Below are 20458 nucleotides of genomic sequence, written 5' to 3'. Positions count from 1 at the left end.
TCCATTTATAGTTACAAGATGGTATCAAAAGGTTTCGAGACTAGCTCAACGGTTGTTTTTGCAGAATGTCCTCCCTCAGACGCCTTAAAAACTTGGCAGTAAAACTGCCCCTAAGTACCGATTCTCGATGCACAATGCCACAAATGTCAAAAAAAGACAATAAACATGCACTTGGTTTAGCTGTGGACCTGCCTTGCCATTTCCGGTCGTAATGATGGGCTCTTCCACTGTAAAGACTTTTGCTTTGTCTCAGGGTCGTACCCATACACACAAGTTTCGTCACCGTAATGATCCTCGACATGATGGACAGGTCCTCCGCGGCATGCTGTCGGAGGTTTTGGCAGTCTTTGACGAGGTTTTTCTTCTGCTCCTGGTCAGCAGCCTGGGGACGAATTTGGCAGCAACACAGCGCATGTTAAACTCACATGTGAGGATCGTCTGGATGTAGATACACCGACAATGGCAGCAATGTTGTGAATTGTTCTCTAATAAAATAAAATGAAATTAAATTAAATTAGGATATAATCCAATTACATCAAAGTTTTGGGGAATTTGAGTTTTTGGAAATGAATTAGATGTAGGTAGGTAGGATGGTAGGTATGTATGTATGTAAGTATGTATGAATGTATGTATGTATGTATGTATGTATGTGTTTAGGTAGATAGGTAAGTAGATAAGAAGGCAAAAAAAAGAACAGAAGGAAGGAAGGAAGGAAGGAAGGAAGGAAGGAAGGAAGGACGGAAGGAAGGAAGGAAATAATAAATACTTTTTAAACTAAAGTGATTTGGACCAACCTGGTATTGTTCTTCATTTCTAACTTCTAGTTAATCTGAGGAATATCATGCCACAGCCCGATCACGCTCAGTTTAGCACCTGTATGAATCATTTAGATTCAAGATTGTTTTATACTTTGAAGTTCTCTCCATATTCTTAAAATTGTGCTTTTATAATAGTAATAATAAATAATACAGACAGCTCCAATGCATTAGCACATTGCATGAGCAGAAGAAAAAAGTCTAAAAATGTTTTCTTACAGTCAATTAGAGAAAATGGAGAAGTTTGGGTTTGTCTCCTGTTTGGATATGCTGACATCTAGTGGAGACAAGCAAAACTACATATAAATATACAGTACTTCTTCATTCTTGTTTTTTTTTATTTTATTTTTTTGCATTCTTTTAAAACAAGGATGTTTTACATACTGGCTGTTTCTTGCAGATAATCAGCCATGAATTTCTGGGTCAGCTGATACTTCAGTGGACTAACGTTTGTGCTTTTTATTTTTTATACCATGTTCAACTTTTGGATCAGACCACACGGGCCAGCCTTCGCTCCCCACGTGCAACAGTGACCCTTAATCACCCATGACCCTGTCGCAGGTTCACCAATGTTCCTTCCTTGGACCACTTTTAATAGAGACTGACCACTGCAGACCAGGAACATCTCACAAGAGCTGCAGTTTTGGAGCTGCTCTGACCCAGACGTCTAGACATCACAATCTGGCCCTCGTCAAACTCAATCAATCCTTATGCTTGCCCATTTTTCCTGCTTCTTACACTTCAACTTTTAGGAAAAAATGCCAATATGCTGCCTAATAAATAAATCCACCCACAGGTGCCATGATAAAGGGATAATCAATGTTATTCACTTCAACACTTATAATGTTATAATGTCATGCTTGATCAGTGTATATAATATTTTTAATAGTTTATATTTGTTTATAGGAGTTTTTTGATCCTTGCAGCCTTCCATAATTTCAGCGCCCCCATCTGCTTTATTTTAATCCTATCCATATTCCGACCAATCCCGCCTTCCTTGTTTCTGATTGGCTGGTAGGTCATACAATCAACCAGGAATTTGGACAGTCGATAAATCGTGTAAGAGGAAAATATAGTACTTGGTGAAAGATTTTGAAAGACATTAGAGTGCTTTTAAAAAGGCATATGAAACTTGTTTAGAATTGTATTTTTATAGTAAGAAAATTGTGGGAAAAAAAATCTTATAAGAAGTTCCATCTAATCAGCGCACTGCTTGTGTGGTCAACCAACCAATCATTGAAAAGGAGGCGGGACTTGTGAAATGACCGGTTATAATGTAGCTACATTGTAACGTAGTTGTGCGTATGTGTAAACCAGATCGTCGTGAAGAGACAGAGGTGAGTCCGGGAAGGAAAATATACAAAAAAAGCTCATAAACATCGGCGTGTTTTTTTACGGTGTCGTTTTGAACCCTGTCCACTGGTGACCGCACGGCCGCTGAAGGAAATGGCCTGCTAAGGCGTCTAATAAACCCTCCATAGCTGCGCAGTGACAGGTTATAATCATTTATTAAAGGTTATCGATTACAAATGATCAGTAGGACTTGATAGAGATTGTGAAAAATGATCTTCAAGCTGGTATTTATGTTATCTGACAGCTGTCAGATGGTATTATGGAACGCCAAAAAAAAAAAAAAAGTTACAGATGAGATCTTACTCTCTGACGTCATCTGCATGCCTTTTGATATGCTAATGAACCGATGCCATGCCCAAAACTACAGCATCATTTACTTCGCAATAGTGATGTAAAGATCAGATCATTCAGTTCATTTCATTCCTCTTATCCTATCATTCATAGCGTATAAGGAAGTCACCTGACAAAAGGACGAACGACTTGGACCAGAGGACTACTGAGATGAACTACTCAATTCTGTTTCCTGTGTAATGCACTGCATAGCGTATATACATGGGAGTCACGTGATAAAAGAACGAACGATTCAAACTAGAAGATTCCAGAGTCAATTCTGTTTCCTTTACATAACCTTCTGAGATTTTGTGTAGAAAGTGAACCAATCACTGTTTGAGACGACTCGTTCTTCTGAGTCACATTAAAGACAAACGAATCGTTCATTAACGACCCGTCACTACTTCACTCCTAGACCTTCAGTGCGGTCCTACTTGATGCAATACACCTCTTAATGCCATCGTTATGAAATCACGTTTATAGAAATGATCAATGTGTTATACAGAAACGCAGTATAACAGGGAGCTGCATTATAGACAGGAATCTCATACAGTGACAATAAATGGCATTACTAAAGCAAGAACCTCAATGAATACAATTGAACAAGTCTCCTTTCACTGCAGCCACAGCTGCACCTCCCGCATTCATCATCTATAACAGAAATTGATTTTAACACCATAACATGACATATGTGCATTATTAACGTGAATTATGGTTTTCCTGGGGAGTTGAAATTGTGGCAAATTGTGTGTTTTTGTGCAAATTTCACAGGAAAGAAAACGTATAAATGGTTCATGAAAAAGTTTAACAACTGTTTTGAACTGTTGGCTGACTTTTCCTCACGATCTTTTTCAAAATATTTGTACTTTAAATGGCCTTGTAAGTGTATCTGCAACCAAATACATTTTTTCTCCTCTGTCAGCTGTTGTAGAATGAAAAAAATAGCGATTAAATTCACACGAATATATTGATTAAGCTTGTCCAGTCTGCTACAGATGCGGTTTGCAAGCTCTGACTGGTGTGCTCTCTGACCATTTAATCAAATGCTGATGTTATGTATGCCTGTTAGATGGCCACTGTGTCGCCAACTCCACAGCTTCATTCTCATGTATTCAAAGCTACAGGTGCTTGCATTGTTTCTAAAGGCCTTGATGTAGATTTTTTTTACCCGAAGCAGTGCAACCAAGAGAAAAGCTTTGAAATAAGATAATAGACTAATAGTAGAGTTAGTCAGGATTAATCGAAATACTGGCAGATACTTATCCATTAGAGGTCGACCAATTAATTGGTTTTGCTATATGCGGTTCATAGTTGATCGCTGGAACTATCAGCTATTGGCAAAAATCCATATCGGTAGTTTTTCTGGGTGGCTTTATACAGAACGATTTCTAAAGGTGAATCACTGACTCTACGTGCTGTTAATTTAAAGTGTCTTTTTTTATTCATTTTGGATGTTACTGTTTTAGTTTATTTGGGGTCTTACTTTATGTTTCAATTTGAATGCATGTCTCTTATTTTCCTTAATATTTATTAAGTATTAATGTTTCTTTTTTAAGGAAGAAACCTTAAGAGGAACCAGACTCAAGAGGGAACCCATCCTCATCTGGGTGGCACAGAATGTCCATTTATTGCAGCTAAATGATGTTGAGGTGTGCAGTGATGGTGATCAAATGCAACCTGTAGTCCTGAGTCAGTGTAGCAGACTTTTGACATTAAATACATTCCAAATCCATCTTTAAAAGCTTCTGCGTTGCTCCGTAATTTCATAGATCCCCAGACCATTGATGTGAAACCATCACCTTCAAAATAAGAACACCATCAAGAATGAGAGAGAGAGAGAGAGAGAGAGAGAGAGAGATGGGGACTCCAACAAGACTCGCTATGGCCGCGAGACCTTTAAGTGCTTTATACGTCAGTAGTAGTGGTTTATAATCACTTTGAGATTTAATGGGTAGCCAAAGTCCTCATGATCATCATCAGTAGGCTGCAAATATTTGTGGTTTGCAGGCGTCAACAATCTTCTTCCATTCTGTTCTGTTTCTTGCTGCTGTTCTCATTTCGTCAACTGTTGGTGGTATCTCACTGTTGATCAATTTGCCTATTTTTGCCTATGGGTAGCCAAAGTAGACTGAATAAAACAGAGGTGATGTGGTCATATTTTCTAGATCTTGTAAGGATTCTTGATGCTGCATTCTGGACTAACTGTACTTTATTTATGCACTTACTCGAACACCCAGACAGTAAAGCATTACAGTAGTCTAATCCAAATGTATGAAATGCATCAACTAGTTTTTCTGAATCCTGTAACGGCATCGTATTTCTAAATTTAGCAATATTTTTAAGGTAAAAGAAGAATATCCTGGTATTGTCATTCACATAAGCCTCAAAGGAAAGACCAGGGTCAATAACCACACCAAGGTCTTTGACTGCTGTACAAACTGAGATAGTAAGACCCATCCGGAGATGCACGTAATAGGAAAGTTTACTCCTAGCTACATGTGCTCCTAGTAAAAGTACTTTCATCCTATCAAAGTTAAACAGAAGGGAGTCATTAAGAATCCACTGTCTAATGTCCTTTACACACTCCTCAACATTGTTAAGCTGATCTCTCTCTCATCTGGCTTTGCTGAAATAAAAAATGTGTCCGATTTGTGTTTAGTTTTTTTTATGACGCTTAGATTGTTATTATCAATAGCCACGACTCCGCCTTCTCTGCCATTTAGACGGGGCTGGTGTTTGTAACTATACTCAGGAGAACTCGCTTCATTTAATGCTACATATTCATTTGGTTTAATCCACGTTTATGTAAAACACAGTACATTAAACTCATGATCAGAAATCATTTAATTTATAGTCAGACATGAGAGATCTAATATTCAACAATCCTATCTTTAGAATAGTGGCTGTACATTCAGTCATAATTAATTTAATGTTAATCAGGTTACTTAAACAGACTTTCTGAGAATTTCGAAATTTTGGCTTCGCTCGGGAGACAGACACAGTCTCAATTTAGCAGCCCCTGAGTAACGACTCTGTGCAGCTAGCAGACGTTCGGTTTGGCCTGTTTGCCTGCTCTCTGGGCTTGGCTCTGGTAAGTCACTGGTTAACTAGAGCTGTTCTGAAAATATGACCTATACTACAAGAAATGAGAGCAGCACCTTCCCTAGTGGGATAGGCCAGCCTTGCCCTTAAAATTGCTCCAATTATCTATGAAGCCCACATTGTTTTTGGAGTATGATTCAGACATTCAGCACTTCAGAGCCCATAACCTACTGTAAGCTACATCGCCACGCCACATTGGGATGGCGCTAGAGCATATTACAGCATCAGACATTGCCTTGGCTAATTTACACACCTCTGTAATTTTACTCTTAGTAACCTCTGACTGTTGAAGAAGTATATCATTAACTCCTATGTGAAAAAAGTACCTTAGAGAACCTATGCTTTTAAAAAAACCTAAGCTGACCTGCTATGTCCGGCACTAATGTCCTTAAAGTCTTTTAAGTCTTTTAACCTAAAAGGTTTCAGGTTTAACAGCGGGTGCTATACTCAGGAGAGCAAACCTGTTGGACACGTGAAGCAGAGAGAAATGATGCTCCCATGGGCGAGCCTCAGCGTTAGCTTTGTTTTTGCGAGTATGCCGCCGAGTCGTTACCCACTTACCCCGCTGCGAGGGCTCTAATGCTGGAGTCGGGGGAATGCTAACTCCACCTTAGGCATCCAGACTTTCCCCTGCAGTACCTGGACTGCTCTCGGACTCGCTAATTCTGTCTAGACTCTGGATACACCCCTATAATGCTACGATCTTCTCAGTCAAAGAGCTAACTAAATTACACTTCTCACAGATAAAATTATCACTAGTGATGGAGAAAGACTGACTATACATTTCACACTCCACACACTGTATGAGCTGGATGCTCGCTATTTTAGAGAAATTACGTACCTTTATGTTGTTACTGTAGTGTGTGTGTGTGTGTGTGTGTGTGTGTGTGTGTGTGTGTTCGTAATTCCGATGGGAATGGCCTCCACTCACTTTAAAACAGGGAAAAAAGTTCTCTTCCAAGATGGAAAAACAAAAGCAGCAGATGGAAGAGAGAGAATACAGGAAATCAAAATGATAATTCAAGATTATTTAAGGGAAGAGATGGAAAACTGTAAATTTACCTTCAGGAAAGCATCTGATTGGCCCGTAAATTTATTCTGCAGCAGGACAACGACTCCAAACATCCTATCTTCAGTGTAGAGAAGAACGAGGAGTCCTGGAAGTGATAGTTTTGCCCTCACAGAATCCTGATCTCAACATCATTGGGTCTTCCTGGGATTACATGAGGATATTGAAGGATTTGAGAAAGCCTACATCAACAGAAGGATTTGAGAAAGCCTACATCCACTGTGTTTAGTTCTCTGAGATGTTTGGTACAAAAAACCTGCCAAGTTCCTTCTATAAATGTATCTAGAAGTGCATTATCGTAGAAGCATTGATCTGTTGCAGGAAGAGGGTGGTCACATCAAATATTGATTTGGATTTTTCCTCTGTTCATTTACTTTCCATTTTGTTAATTTATAAAAAAAAAATAAACCATCAACACTTTTATTTTTGAAAGCATTTTTACTTCACAGCTTTTTTCACAAGCCTCAAAACTTTCGAACTGTTACATGGTGCAAATGGTTGCAGACTTCTGAGCTCTTATAAGTTCTTATAGGATCCTGCATTTTCTTGATGCTTGATTCTATCTGGTCTGGTCTCTCATGTTTTTGGGGGGTTTTAAAGATTTGTTGTTGTGGTGATGTTAAAATGTGTTCTCCTGTCTCTGTTTCTGTCTCTGCAGTGTCCATTGTGCTAATCTCTGGGAAGGGCTCCCTTTAGCCCTTTCCTAACAGGACCCAGACAGAATGTCTGAAAGACCAATTCGGATTGCCATAGTGAACCAGGATAAGTGCAAGCCAAAAAAATGCAAACAGGAGTGCAAGAAGAGCTGCCCGGTGGTCCGAATGGGTAAGAAACCGAGGGAAATTAGACTCCAGACTGCAATATGTTGCATTCCAAAGATCAGTTTTTCTCTTTCTGACTTTAAATTAAATGAATTATCCATTACTGTAGGTTTGTAGCATATATTAAACGTTATGCCTAAGATATGATTGACACATGAACGTGAGACGATAACCAGACGATTTGGTGACCAATGTGCTATTTTAACTCTGTAAAAAAAAGCATATTTGCATCCGACATATAGTTCGTAGGGTGTTGATAGCGCAGGTTTCCATGATGCCCTTGAAGATTATTTACAATATGTGGTGGTCTGAAATTGGATATTGCTTTGCAGGCAAACTCTGTATAGAGGTCACTGCGCAAAGCAAAATTGTATGGATATCTGAATCACTCTGTATAGGATGCGCCATCTGCATTAAGGTTTGTAAAGTTACGAGAACTTTTTTGATAGCATGAAATGTGTCTGAAAATTTCACCTGTCTTACTGCGTTGCTGGTTTGGCTTCTGTTCAGAATGTAATAGAAATGATTTTCTTTTTTGTAGAAATGCCCATTTGGTGCGTTGGCTATCGTCAACCTGCCGAGCAACCTGGAGAAAGAGACCACACACAGATACTGTGCCAACTCTTTTAAACTGCACCGGTAAGTAATCAAATATTTAAAATAAATGCATAAGCTATGAGTTCACGTGTTCATGCGTTATGTTTTACATGTCAACCATGGCTTTGTTCCCTTATTAATACAGGTTACCAATCCCCAGACCAGGCGAGGTTTTAGGGCTGGTCGGGACTAACGGCATTGGAAAATCAACAGCACTTAAGATCCTGGCTGGGAAACAGAAACCCAACCTGGGCAAATATGATGTAGGGAATACTACCATTTCCTTTCCTACAGTGTTAAACTTTCATACATAAGCTAGTTGTTGTGTAAGTGATGTGCATCACATTTACAAGCAAAAAAAAGCTGGAGGCTTAAAAAGTGTAAGCACTTTGCTTTAGCATGGTCTACATACCGCTTAAAGCCTATACTAACCAATACTCATTGCCTGACAGACTCCTCCTGACTGGCAGGAAATCCTGGCTTACTTCCGAGGATCTGAACTGCAGAACTACTTCACAAAGATCCTGGAAGATGACCTGAAAGCCATTGTGAAGCCCCAGTACGTCGACCAGATCCCTAAAACTATCAAGGTTTGTCAGCTAATAGCTAGCGGATGCGTTTCTGATCTTAATTAAACAATGATTGTGTTGATCATGAATTGGTGTCCCTGTTCTGTAGGGAAGTGTGGGCTCTATTCTGAGCAGGAAGGATGACTCTAAGACCGAGGCTGTAGTCTGTGAGCAACTTGGTATGTTTTTTTTCCTAAGATTTATGTAATGCGGAACAAAACTCGTATTGGTGTATAGGCAATAATCAACATGTGAAATAACTGTTAGCATCCTGAATTTGATTATGCATCTATAATATCTGTTATATATTGCATCCTAAAGTATTTATTCTTCTTATACAATAGCAATTTTCACATCACATCATACACTATATGGACAATGGTATTGAGACACCTGACTCTTTCAGCTATATGTGGTTCATCCTCATACTCTTCTCACAAAGCTATAAGCACACAATTGTATAACATGCTTTTGGATGCCGTGGCATAAAATCTTCCTATCACTTGAACTAGGAGACCCATACCTGTTCCAGCATGGAATTATGCTTTACATGGATTCAAGATCTTGAGTGGGATGCTATAGATCTACATACCCTATTGAAGATTTTTGGGATGTATTGGAACACTGACTGCACCCCAGACCTCCTACATCATTACCTGATAACTTTACTAACTGGCTGATGAACACAAATATCCATAAGCACACTCCAAAATTTTGTGGAACATCTTCCCAGAAGAGTAGAGGTAATTATTACAGCCAGTAGGAACTAAATGTGGAATGGGACATTAAAAAGCAAGAATCTCATGCTCAGGTTTCCACAAAATATAGTTTTATTTTTATTCATTTATAATTATATGTTGTAGATTGTTCATCAACAGTCATCCCATCACCGGCCTCCTATTTTTTTTATTTTATTTTCCAAAAACAAATTTTGCTAAACAACTGGAATAAATCTTCCAGTGTAAATTGTTACTATAATAAATTGTGAATTCTCAGTATAATATATTTGAAATATAATTTAATTACACACTGAGAATTAATATAACTCTGTCCAGTAAGAAAATGAACTATTACCTTCTGACTAATCAAAATTCCTAATTAGCATAATTTCATTTTCACAATTAAGCAGAATTGTGTTTCTAAAGCTAATTGAAGGATAGATAGATAGATAGATAGATAGATAGATAGATAGATAGATAGATAGATAGATAGATAGATAGATAGATAGATTATATTTCCAAAAGTATTGGGTCACCTGGTCATGTACGGTATGTGATTTTTGAGCATTGCATTCCAAATTTAGTCCCTATTTGCTCTTATAATTATTTCCACTCTTCAGGGAAGATGTTTCACTAGATTTTGGAGTGTGCTTATGGATATTTGTGGTCATCAGCCACAAGGGTGTTACGAAAGGCAGGTACTGGTGTAGGTGAGAAGACCTTGGGTGCAGTCAGCGTTCACATTCATCCCAAAGGTGTTCAGTAGGGAGGAGATCAGAGCTCTATAGCAGGCCAATCAAGATCTTCCTCTCCAAAGCATGTAAACCAGTCCTCCTTTGTCCACAGGGGCATAGCCATGCTGGAACAGGTTTGGGTTTCCAAGTTCAAGTGAATGCAAAATTTTAACATACCACATCTAAAGACGTCCTGTAAAATTGAGTGCCTCCAGCGTTGTGTGTGTTTGTGATGTGGCACAGATCTGACCCATCTTAGGGACAGGAACGTTGAGGACCTGTCAGGAGGAGAGCTGCAGCGTTTCGCTTGTGCAGTGGTGTGCATCCAGAGAGCAGATATGTATGTTTCGGAAATCTTGTTCATACACTACAGTACAATCCAGTGTAGATAATATTTATACCATGTCAGTCTGAATACTCGATTCCAATTGGCTGAAATGTCTGCTTTCAAGCACTTTAACACATAGGTAGTTCCGGTCAGTCTTATCACTGTTCTGATGGAACGTGTTGCCTAATGAACAACTGTAACCATAGTAACATACAGTCACGGCTGTATATAGAGTGAGGCAGCGGTTTTACAGATTTTCTAAGATCCTTAGTGAGCTGAACACTGTTTTTGCGCCTATTTTAATAAACAAGCCGAAGCACAAGTTGAATTTGATGAACTAGAGAAGAAAACATATATAACTAGAAAGGGCACAATGAATTAACACCAACTGCTTCATTATTAGTAGAGATGTGTAGACAATCTCTTTCTCTCTGTCGGTATTTATTCTAATTTGTTTATCTAAATGTAATCTTATTAGACTAGTTTTTCTCTGCATATGATGTCGAGCAGGCAGAATTTTCGATCTAAGACCTGTATATAAAATATACATATGTTAAGATGAACTGTTATTGATTTCTTAAATAATTTTATCCGTTCAATCGGTTTCTTTAATTGGTTTTGATTTCACTTGTCAATGCTGGCAAATGGCTATTGTATGTAAGGTGCAACCAATGGCTGGATGTCCAGTACACCATTTTAATGCATGACATTTACCCACATAAAATACCACAAAGCTGATGCATTAAAATCATGTAGCACACACTTAGTCTTGGATCATCCCTTACAAACCATGGAAGTTTCGATAGTTTACTGTCATATGTACAGAAAATTGTCTACTACACGGTACAATGAAATTCCTCCTCTGTGGAGAATTTCATTGTTTGACAATATGCATATGAATTTCATTGTAGGACAATGTAGTAAGTTCCTGAATCTTGAGGTTGAGGCTGTCCTTGTTGTCCAACTGTCCTTGCGCTCATGTAAGTGTAGTTTGTACGGTTTATACATGAAATCGATGCGTATACTCATTATGATTCAAATGTCAGGCTATATAATGGAAATATAACCTGGGGTATAAAGTGGGCGGAGCTTAAAGCCACCATCGGCAGTTTTCTTACAATGCATTTGGCACGTGTGCACAAAACAGTTCAATTTCAACAGTCACAGTTTTTTTTTTAGCTCTTTGCTGTATCGTAATAATCTTGCTTGTGTGTGTTTAATAAATGTTTAATGAATAAGCATTGACATGGAGAAATAACTCATATTTCTTACTCTTGATGTATTTGTTTATTAGTTTTATGTTTGATGAGCCCTCCAGTTACCTGGACGTGAAGCAGCGTTTGAAAGCTGCCATCACCATTCGCTCTCTTATCACACCGGACAGGTGGGTGAAGCACCACAAAGCTTCATAGCACTGCTGTGTCTTATATAATCGCCATCTTCACCCAAATTGTCTTGGGTCTGACTTGGCCTCGATTTACAGTAGAACATAAAATGTTTAGATTGAGGAAATGTACCACATATCCAAGGCCAGGTTTACCACTGTGTAGTATCCCCTCTTCTTTTAAGAACATCTGGGAATTAAGGAGACCACCTGCTGTGTTTTGGGAGAGGAATGTTATCCCATTTGTGTCTAATACAGAATTCTAGCTGCTCAACAGTCCTGGGTTTTCTTTGTCATGTTTTTTGTTTATTGATAAGCTGAATGTTTTTAAATTGTGAAAGGTCTGGATGGCAGACAGGCCACTTCAGCACCCAGACTACAGTTAGTATTGTTTTGCTGAAATATTGCTTCTTTAAAAAAAAGATTTTTTCTGGATGGAAACATTTGTTACTCTAAAACCTGTAGATCCATTTCTGCATTGATTAAGCCTTTCCAGGTGTGCAAGCTGCTTGTTCCATAGGCACTAATGCACTTCCATACTATCAAAGACTTTTTTGAACTTAGTGCTGATTATAAGCTGGATGGTCTCTCTCCTTTTGTCTATGGTTTTGAAAAAAATTAATGATCTAATAACAAAACAGTTTTTCTCTTTGTTTCAGTCCATTTTTAATGAGCTTTGGCCCAGAAAATACAACACTGTTTCTGGATCATGTTCACAAATGTCTTTTTCTTTGCATGATAGTGCTTTAACCAGCATTTGTGGATGACATGGCAAACTGTGTTTTCCGACAATGATTTCTTAGCCCATGCAGTGATTTTTATTACAATTATTTGTGACAAATTAAAAATTTTATGATTTTTTTTTAACCTGGCAGCCATAAAGAAGCTCTTGCACAGTGACTAGAATGAAAAGTAATCCATTATTATGGTTATTCTACATTTTCTCTCACCACCTTGTATCTCTCTGACCTCTTTTAGATACATAATTGTTGTCGAGCATGACCTGAGTGTTCTGGACTACCTGTCTGACTTCATCTGCTGTCTGTATGGAGTACCGAGTGCTTATGGTGTCGTTACTATGCCCTTCAGCGTACGAGAAGGTATCGATCACCTTCACTGTCACATACATGTGATTCATGATTGCCATAAAAAGTGTTAGCACACATATGTAAAACTCGTGCTTGGAGCATGGCCTTCAAGTACAGTCCTTACATACCATATTTAATGTTTTTTAAGGTTATTTATATTTTATTTGGCTACAAAATGTTCTCATTTTAAGCAGTGTAAATTTTACCTTGTATACATTCTCTCACATGCTCTAACCCAATATCCCAGGCATCAACATTTTCCTGGATGGCTATGTGCCAACTGAGAACCTCCGGTTCCGTGACGCTTCACTGGTTTTCAAAGTTGCTGAGACGGCCACCGAGGAGGAAGTGAAGAAGATGTGTCGCTACCAGTACCCCAATATGAAGAAGGCCATGGGTGATTTCGAGCTGTGTATCATCGAGGGCGAGTTCACAGACTCGGAGATCATGGTTATGTTAGGTGAAAATGGTGAGTTAAAGAAAGCTTTTTCCTTCTGGGAAGATGTTCCACTAGATTATGGAGTGTGTTTGTGGAGATTTGTGCTTATTCAGCCAGTTAGTAAAGTCAGCATTTTGGTAGGGTTTATAGCTCTATAGCAGGCCACTCGATCCATGTAAAGCCGATCTTCATGAAGCTGGCTTTGTGCACAGGGGTATTGTCATGCTGGAACTGGTTTAGGTCTCCTTGTTCAAGAGAAGGGAAAATTTGATGCTATTACACCAAAAAGGCATCCTACACAACTTTGTGGTACAGTTTTGGAGAGAAGCACATATGGCTGGAAAGAACAGGTGTCCCAATACTTTTGTCTTTACTGTAGCGTAGTGTAGTGTTTTCTAGTACTTGGGTACAACCTGCCTTGCTTTAAGCTTCCTCTTTTGTTGAAAAGCCGTCTGAGCCGTGTCAGATTTAGTCTATTGAGTATCCATGTTTTGCTGGAAAAGTCGCTGTCAAATACTATTATTATTATTATTATTAATATTAAATAAATTATTTCAGGAACGGGCAAAACTACATTCATCCGGTTGCTCGCTGGCCGATTAAAACCGGATCATGGAGGTGGGTAATGTGTGTCTCACCTGTTGATGCTTATTTGTCACATGCAACCTAAACAAACAAACAAACAAACAAATATATGTGTTACTATAATCATGTTTTCTTTCTCTCTCTCTCTCTCTCTCTCTCTCTCTCTCTCTCTCTCTCTCTTTCTGTCTCCATTTCTCACTCACTCTCTCTCTATATCTTTCCCTTATTGTGTCCCTTTTCTCTATCTCTTATTCTGTAAAAATCTTTCTCTCTAATTATTTCTCTCTTATTCTCTCTCCTCTGTCTCTCCTTTGCTATCTCTTTCTCTCTAATTCTCTCTCTCTCTCGCTCCTCTTTCTTGCTCTCTCTCTCTCTCTCTCTCGCTCCCTCTTTCTTGCTCTTTCTCTCTCTCTCTCTCTCTCTCTCTCTCTCTCTCTCTCTTTTGGTTTCTTCCTCGCTTTCTCTATCTCTCTTACTATCTTTCTCTCTATCTATCTTTCATTCTGTACAATTCTCTTTCTCACTCTCTCTATCTCTCATACTCTCTCTCTCACGCTCTCTATCCCTCATACTCTATCTCATTCTCTCTTTTATTCTCTCTCTCTCTCTCTCTCTCTCTCTCTCTCTCTCTCTCTCTCTCTCTCGTTTTATCTTTCTACCAGGAGAGGTCCCGATCCTCAACGTCAGCTACAAGCCTCAAAAGATCAGCCCCAAATTCAAAGTATGATGGTGTGCCTTTCTACATCACTGAGTATCTTAGATGCTTGATCCTCAGAGTCTAACATTTCCTGTGTGTGTGTGTGTGTGTGTGTGTGTGTGTGTGTGTGTGTGCGTGCGCGCACAGGGTAGCGTGCGTGCCCTGCTGCACGAGAAGATCAGGGATGCGTACACACACCCACAGTTCGTCACAGATGTCATGAAGCCGATGCAGATTGACAGCATCATCGATCAGGATGTAAGTGTTGAGTGTTTAGCGGTCCTCTGTGTGCGACGTGAACTCCAGCTGCACTGACGCTCGTTACAGGTTCAGAACTTGTCCGGAGGAGAGCTGCAGAGAGTAGCACTCACTCTGTGCCTCGGCAAACCTGCAGACGTCTACCTGATAGATGAGCCCTCAGCGTACCTGGACTCAGAACAGAGGCTGATGGCTGCCCGAGTCATCAAACGGTAATGTCGTGTTTATAAGAAAAGATGCCTCTCCGATGCATTTGTAGCAACTGATCAGGGGCTTTGAATGTTTTTTTTGTACTTTAGTGGTGTCCTACCTTAATCAATCCATCTCTTAATACAATGATTATAATGCCACAGCCATGGAATCCATCAATATTATGGAGAAATGCAGTATAACAGAGCGCTGCATTCCAGGAATTTTCAAGACTGTTCCTTTACATGGGAATTAACGTGAATTAATGGGAATAAACTGGGAATTTACAAGATTGCAGGTTAGCTATAACAGAGAACATAAAGGTATTTGAAAAATAATCATTGCAGGATAATCTTGTTTAAAACAACCAGATTTAATGCAATTTCACTTGTATTTCTACCTGCACATTCATCAGTCACATGCACACTGCACACTTACCACAGGGCCACTGAGGCCACGTCCCCTGCACGTAGTTTGCGTTCATCCATAACATAACACACATCATTTCATGAATCCTGCACACAAAATTCTGTCACAAAAATTTGCATTCTGGCGAGTAATCACTTAAAATACATAAATGTTACATAAATATATGTTTAAAACGTCCTTATGATGTGTGTAAGCTGTTGTGCATCAAAATTATACTAACAATTCAATCAAAATGTAATTTTTTGATTTGTATTATTTTGCATGCTTTTCAGCTTATGACCTATATATTTATGTTTACATATAATACAGTTTAAATAAATTTCTAATTAATTTTCATAAATTCCTATAAAGTCCTGGTAAGTTTCTAACTTGGAATATTTCCAAAATTCCCCAGATGAAGTTCCCATAAAAAGTTTCTGGAAATTTACCAGAAAATCTCGCTCATACAGATCTCATACAGAGAGACTGAATGGCATTGCTAAAGCACGAAACCCAATGGACTTAATTCAACAAGTCTCCTTTCACTGTAGCCACAGCCAACATCATTTTCAGCATCAATATTAACTTTATAACATGACAAAATATAGTGGCTTTTTCCTCAATTTCTCTAGTACCTTTCTGAGTTCTTACAGTTTTCCTGGGGATTTAAAATGAACTCAGTTTGTGTATTTTTGTGCAAATCCTATGGGAAAGAAAAGCAAAAGTGTAAACGGTTCATGGAAAAAGCTTAACAGCTGTGTTGAACTGTTTAATCCGACCTTTCCTTACGATGTCAAGCTTTTCTTGAAAAAGTCCGTCTTGTGAATGTCCTTGTAAAGATAAATACATTTCTTCTCCTCTGTCAGCCGTTGTGAAATGAAAAAAGCTATTAAGTCTAGACGAATATGTTTGAGCTTGTGCAGTTTGCTACGGATGCGGTCTGCGAGCTTTGACTAGTGCTCTTTCACACTCCCCCCCTCAGTGTGCTGGTGAGATCTATGATGTACAATATTTTCTCTCTCTCTATTTGTATATCTCTTTTTATAGTCTCTCTCTATGATTTAAGATTCACTCTGTCCTCACAGATTCATTCTCCATGCAAAGAAAACCGCGTTTGTAGTCGAGCACGACTTCATCATGGCCACGTACCTGGCCGACCGTGTCATCGTATTTGACGGAGTTCCATCAAAGAAGACGACTGCCAACACGTGAGAGTAGATCGGATTTTTCATAGACCCAAATCATAACATTTTTCCTGATCCTGATCTTTGTTTTTCTGACTCTCAGGCCACAGATGCTGCTTGCTGGCATGAACAAGTTTCTTTCTCTCTTGGAGATCACGTTCAGGAGAGACCCAAACAACTTCAGACCAAGAATCAACAAGCTCAATTCCATTAAGGTAAACTTTTCTGTCAAAGTATGTACAAGATCCTACATTATAATTCATAGTATAATATAACATAACATAATATAATATAGCAAATTATAATATAATATAGCATAAAATAATATATAATATAATTTAAAATAATAACATATATCATAATATAATATTATAATATAATCAGAAGTTTTGAGGTGTTTCGTCAATAAATTGTAAAGAATTTATTTTTTATGGTACAAATCAAAAAGCATTTTAATTCTCTCTCCCTTTTTTTTTATTTATATAATATTGTTGTTAATTTTACAGTGAAAAGAAAATATTATTTTGATGGATAAACCAGAACTTGTTAGCATGCAAACATTTGATATATATTTTTTGTATTTCCTGTACATACAGTGCCTGTTACAAGTTTGGAAACACCTACCGTAGTTTCCGGACTATAAAGCGCACCCAAATATAAGCCGCACCCACTGAATTGTACAGAGATTTTTATTTTGAACATAAATACGCCGCACCTGTCTATAAGCCGCAGGTGTCTACACTGAAACTACTGAACTTTACACAGGCTTTAATGAAAGACAGTGTCTGTTACACGGCTTTTATCTAAACTGTAGCCTACCAAGAAAGTCACTGTTCACTGTCTTCCTCCTTCCTTTCACAACTATTTTCTCGAGAGTTTATCTTTTGGCATCGTCGTGCGTTTAAAAATCACCATCAGTGAATCTTTTCTCCCGATGCCGTGCAGCTCAGAACACAGGTGAAGTGTGTTTTCATGCCCGGTTGTTTTGAGCGTGACGAATGATTCGCATTTCCTGTAGACAGTCCGAGTGAGCGGCAGGTCAAACGTCAGAGGAACATCATCCATATTTATGATGTGGTGCGGCCCGATTCAGTGGGATTTTAATTGATTCACCTGAACCCGTTCAGCAATTTCATTGGTCTAATGTTATGGGGCTCCGTTTTTTGGCTTGAATTTTGTGAAACCGGGAAAATCCCAGGAAAAATCCATAAATTAGCCGCTTCATTGTTAAAGCCGCAGGGTTCAAAGCATGGTACAAAAGGTAGCGGCTTATAGTCCGGAAAATACGGTAGTTTTTTGGTTGTTGAGAGACACATGCATGTTCTTTTTATTTCTATGAAACAAACTGGGTCATTTTAACAGTATAAAGATGAACTTGTTTTAAACAAATATATAAATGTACAGATGTTCAACTTTATTTCGAACATCTGGTTCATTATTCCTTTCACCCAAAACAACCCCGAAACCATTAATCTTCCACCTTTGTGTTTAACTGTTGGGGTGAGGCAGCCTGCTAACATCTTTTCTCCTGTTCTCAGACTTATGGAACTTCTTCTTATGTCTTCTGTTAAAGCATATAAACCATATAAAACGTGGACTCATCTCTCATTCACTGTCAGTTTCTTGTATGTTTTTGCCTTTTACTTGCCTAAACAAATGAAACATGCATGTGTCTCAAAAGCCATTAAAGAGGTGTTTCCAAACTTTAAACAGACTTTGTACATTGTCAGATTTTACTATCCACCATTTTTATTCTTTATTACTTCCCAGGATGTCGAACAGAAGAGAAGCGGCAACTATTTCTTCCTCGACGATTAGCTCAACCCATCATTAACTCCACTAAGAGATTGCAGGGATCTTTTTCTGCTTCTGGGTGTATCTGTAATGCAGCTTGAAGTGAGATACTGTTTATGAGGTTAGGTTGTTTTTTTTCTCCACAAAGAGTCAGTGTCTAACAGTATTTAAAAAGCTACACTCATACACACGTCGTTACTTCTTCTTTAAGCCAGTTTCAGTGTGTGACCACTAGAGGGCAGCGGACTTCCAGTCCTGCTATCAATATGGCTCTAAATTCTCCTGTGTTTTAATGTGTGGATTAAAAGTGATGTGGATGATAAAAAAAGAATGTGGTTTCTTGTGTCTACACACAACCCAGATCTACGTTTTATATAAAACTTTAAGTTTTGGTGTATCATTAATATAATATCAGGTCTGCTTATCTATTTCGTATTCCTTTATATATTTATATATAAAAAAACAGTATATCCAACATACTGTACACTATGGTGCATTTATTCTCTTGAATAGAATGGAGATGCAGTGTTTACAGTTCCTACGTCTAGGGTTCGGTCCTGTGTTCTCCTCCTGTCTATCTGTGGTTCTTCAAGGTTCTTCAGATTCCCCACACCTCACAGTACGGGGATTATGTAGGACAATGTCTGTGCTGCACGAATGCTGTTCCTAAGATTGATACCAGATTCATCACCAGGATAAAGCGAATGCTGCAGGCGAATTCAATAATAAATGAATTCTTCTCAATGGGTTGTCGAGCATTTTAAACCTCTATACTCTAAGTTGCACTATTTACCATCCAAAGTAGGAACCTCGTTTAAGATGGATGCGAACAAATTTATTCAATAAATGATGATGGTCATTCACAAAAAATGTATGCAGTTCATTCAGGAGCATTTCTCCACAATCCAGTTCATTCACAAAATGTTTTCTGAATATAAATTTGCATATTCATTAACGTATGCATGTGGATAAATTTTTTTGGCTAGGTCACTAAAAATTTATATAATATTTTAAATATTTTATTATTATTTCATTTTATTGTATTTTATATATTAGTGTGCCCATGGATGATCATGGTGGTGCTTATGGACAGTTACCAAATGAGCATAAGTACCCTTGAGCACCAAGGATACACTTGATCCACCTTGCCGTTTATAGGGAATAGGAAGCAGGGCTTTTGGATTTGTTTGGGTCAAATGCAGTTTAAAGAACTGCTTTCCATCAATCTGGAAAGGGTAATAAGGCCATTTTCAAACATTTTAAAGCTCGACATTCAACAGTGAAGAAGCAGCAAAGAGCACCACCAAACTGCCACCCTTGAGCAAGGCCCTTAACCCTCAACTGCTCAGTTGAAAGTCACTCTGCATATGATGCATGCACTCATTTTCCAGAAAGTGGTATCTCAGTGGATAAGATGGACTGGGTTATGTGTTCAAATCCCAGCACCACCAAGCTGCAACTTCTGGGCCCTTGAGCAAGGCCCTTACCCTTCAATTGCTCAGATGTATAACTGTAAATTGCTCTGGATTATAAAGGGGGTCTGCCCAATGCCATACATTTAAAATAGCTGTTTAGATAATATTAAATGTATATTTTTAATATAATTATTTATAAATATCAAAAAATAATAATAAAAAAAATATATTAAAATAAATATATAATATATTTATTAAAAATACGTTCATGAAATAAAATGCAGAAGTGATCCTCTTGTAGTTAAGAGGTCCTTGGCTGCAAAAACATTTTTGAGAACCCCTTGTTTATAAATAGCAAGAATGGGCCGAAGGTTTCAGAATGAAAAAAAAAAAAGAAACGAATGCAGCCATACAGCGTATTCACTTAAAACACAATATTCACAAGAACGAGTAGACAGCTAACGAGGTTAAACTGAAGGTCGGTGTATCTGTTCGCTTCATAGGTTTAAGCGTTAGAGCAGCCCACTGATTATGCGTATTTAACTTTTTATGGTTACAGAACAGATGGCTCTTCTCTGCT

The 20458-nt window shown here is 38.3% G+C and overlaps 1 protein-coding gene across 1 annotated transcript; it reads left to right on the top strand.

Annotated features, from left to right (window-relative positions):
* Nucleotides 1-2054: 2054 nt before the first annotated feature.
* Nucleotides 2055-18791, top strand: LOC124377302 (ATP-binding cassette sub-family E member 1). Its single transcript, XM_046836722.1, has 18 exons — nt 2055-2152; nt 7328-7494; nt 7823-7908; nt 8032-8129; nt 8233-8350; nt 8540-8677; nt 8766-8835; nt 10353-10449; nt 11732-11821; nt 12800-12921; nt 13157-13378; nt 13907-13966; nt 14596-14654; nt 14778-14888; nt 14958-15100; nt 16571-16693; nt 16773-16884; nt 18440-18791. The coding sequence occupies exons 2-18, from the start codon at nt 7392-7394 to the stop codon at nt 18485-18487; spliced, it is 1800 nt and encodes a 599-aa protein (XP_046692678.1). The 5' UTR covers nt 2055-2152; nt 7328-7391; the 3' UTR covers nt 18488-18791.
* Nucleotides 18792-20458: the final 1667 nt, after the last annotated feature.

This window comes from Silurus meridionalis, chromosome 2, assembly GCF_014805685.1.
Source record: "Silurus meridionalis isolate SWU-2019-XX chromosome 2, ASM1480568v1, whole genome shotgun sequence".
Taxonomy (NCBI): Eukaryota; Metazoa; Chordata; class Actinopteri; order Siluriformes; family Siluridae; genus Silurus; species Silurus meridionalis.
This window is presented reverse-complemented; position numbering and strand designations above follow the sequence as displayed.

Coding starts and splice junctions, on each gene's coding strand:
- LOC124377302 (XM_046836722.1), top strand. CDS start 7,392: ATGTCTGAAAGACCAATTCGGATTGCCATAGTGAACCAGGATAAGTGC. Junction 7,909..8,031: donor GATGCGCCATCTGCATTAAG/GTTTGTAAAGTT, acceptor TCTTTTTTGTAG/AAATGCCCATTTGGTGCGTT. Junction 8,678..8,765: donor AGATCCCTAAAACTATCAAG/GTTTGTCAGCTA, acceptor CCTGTTCTGTAG/GGAAGTGTGGGCTCTATTCT.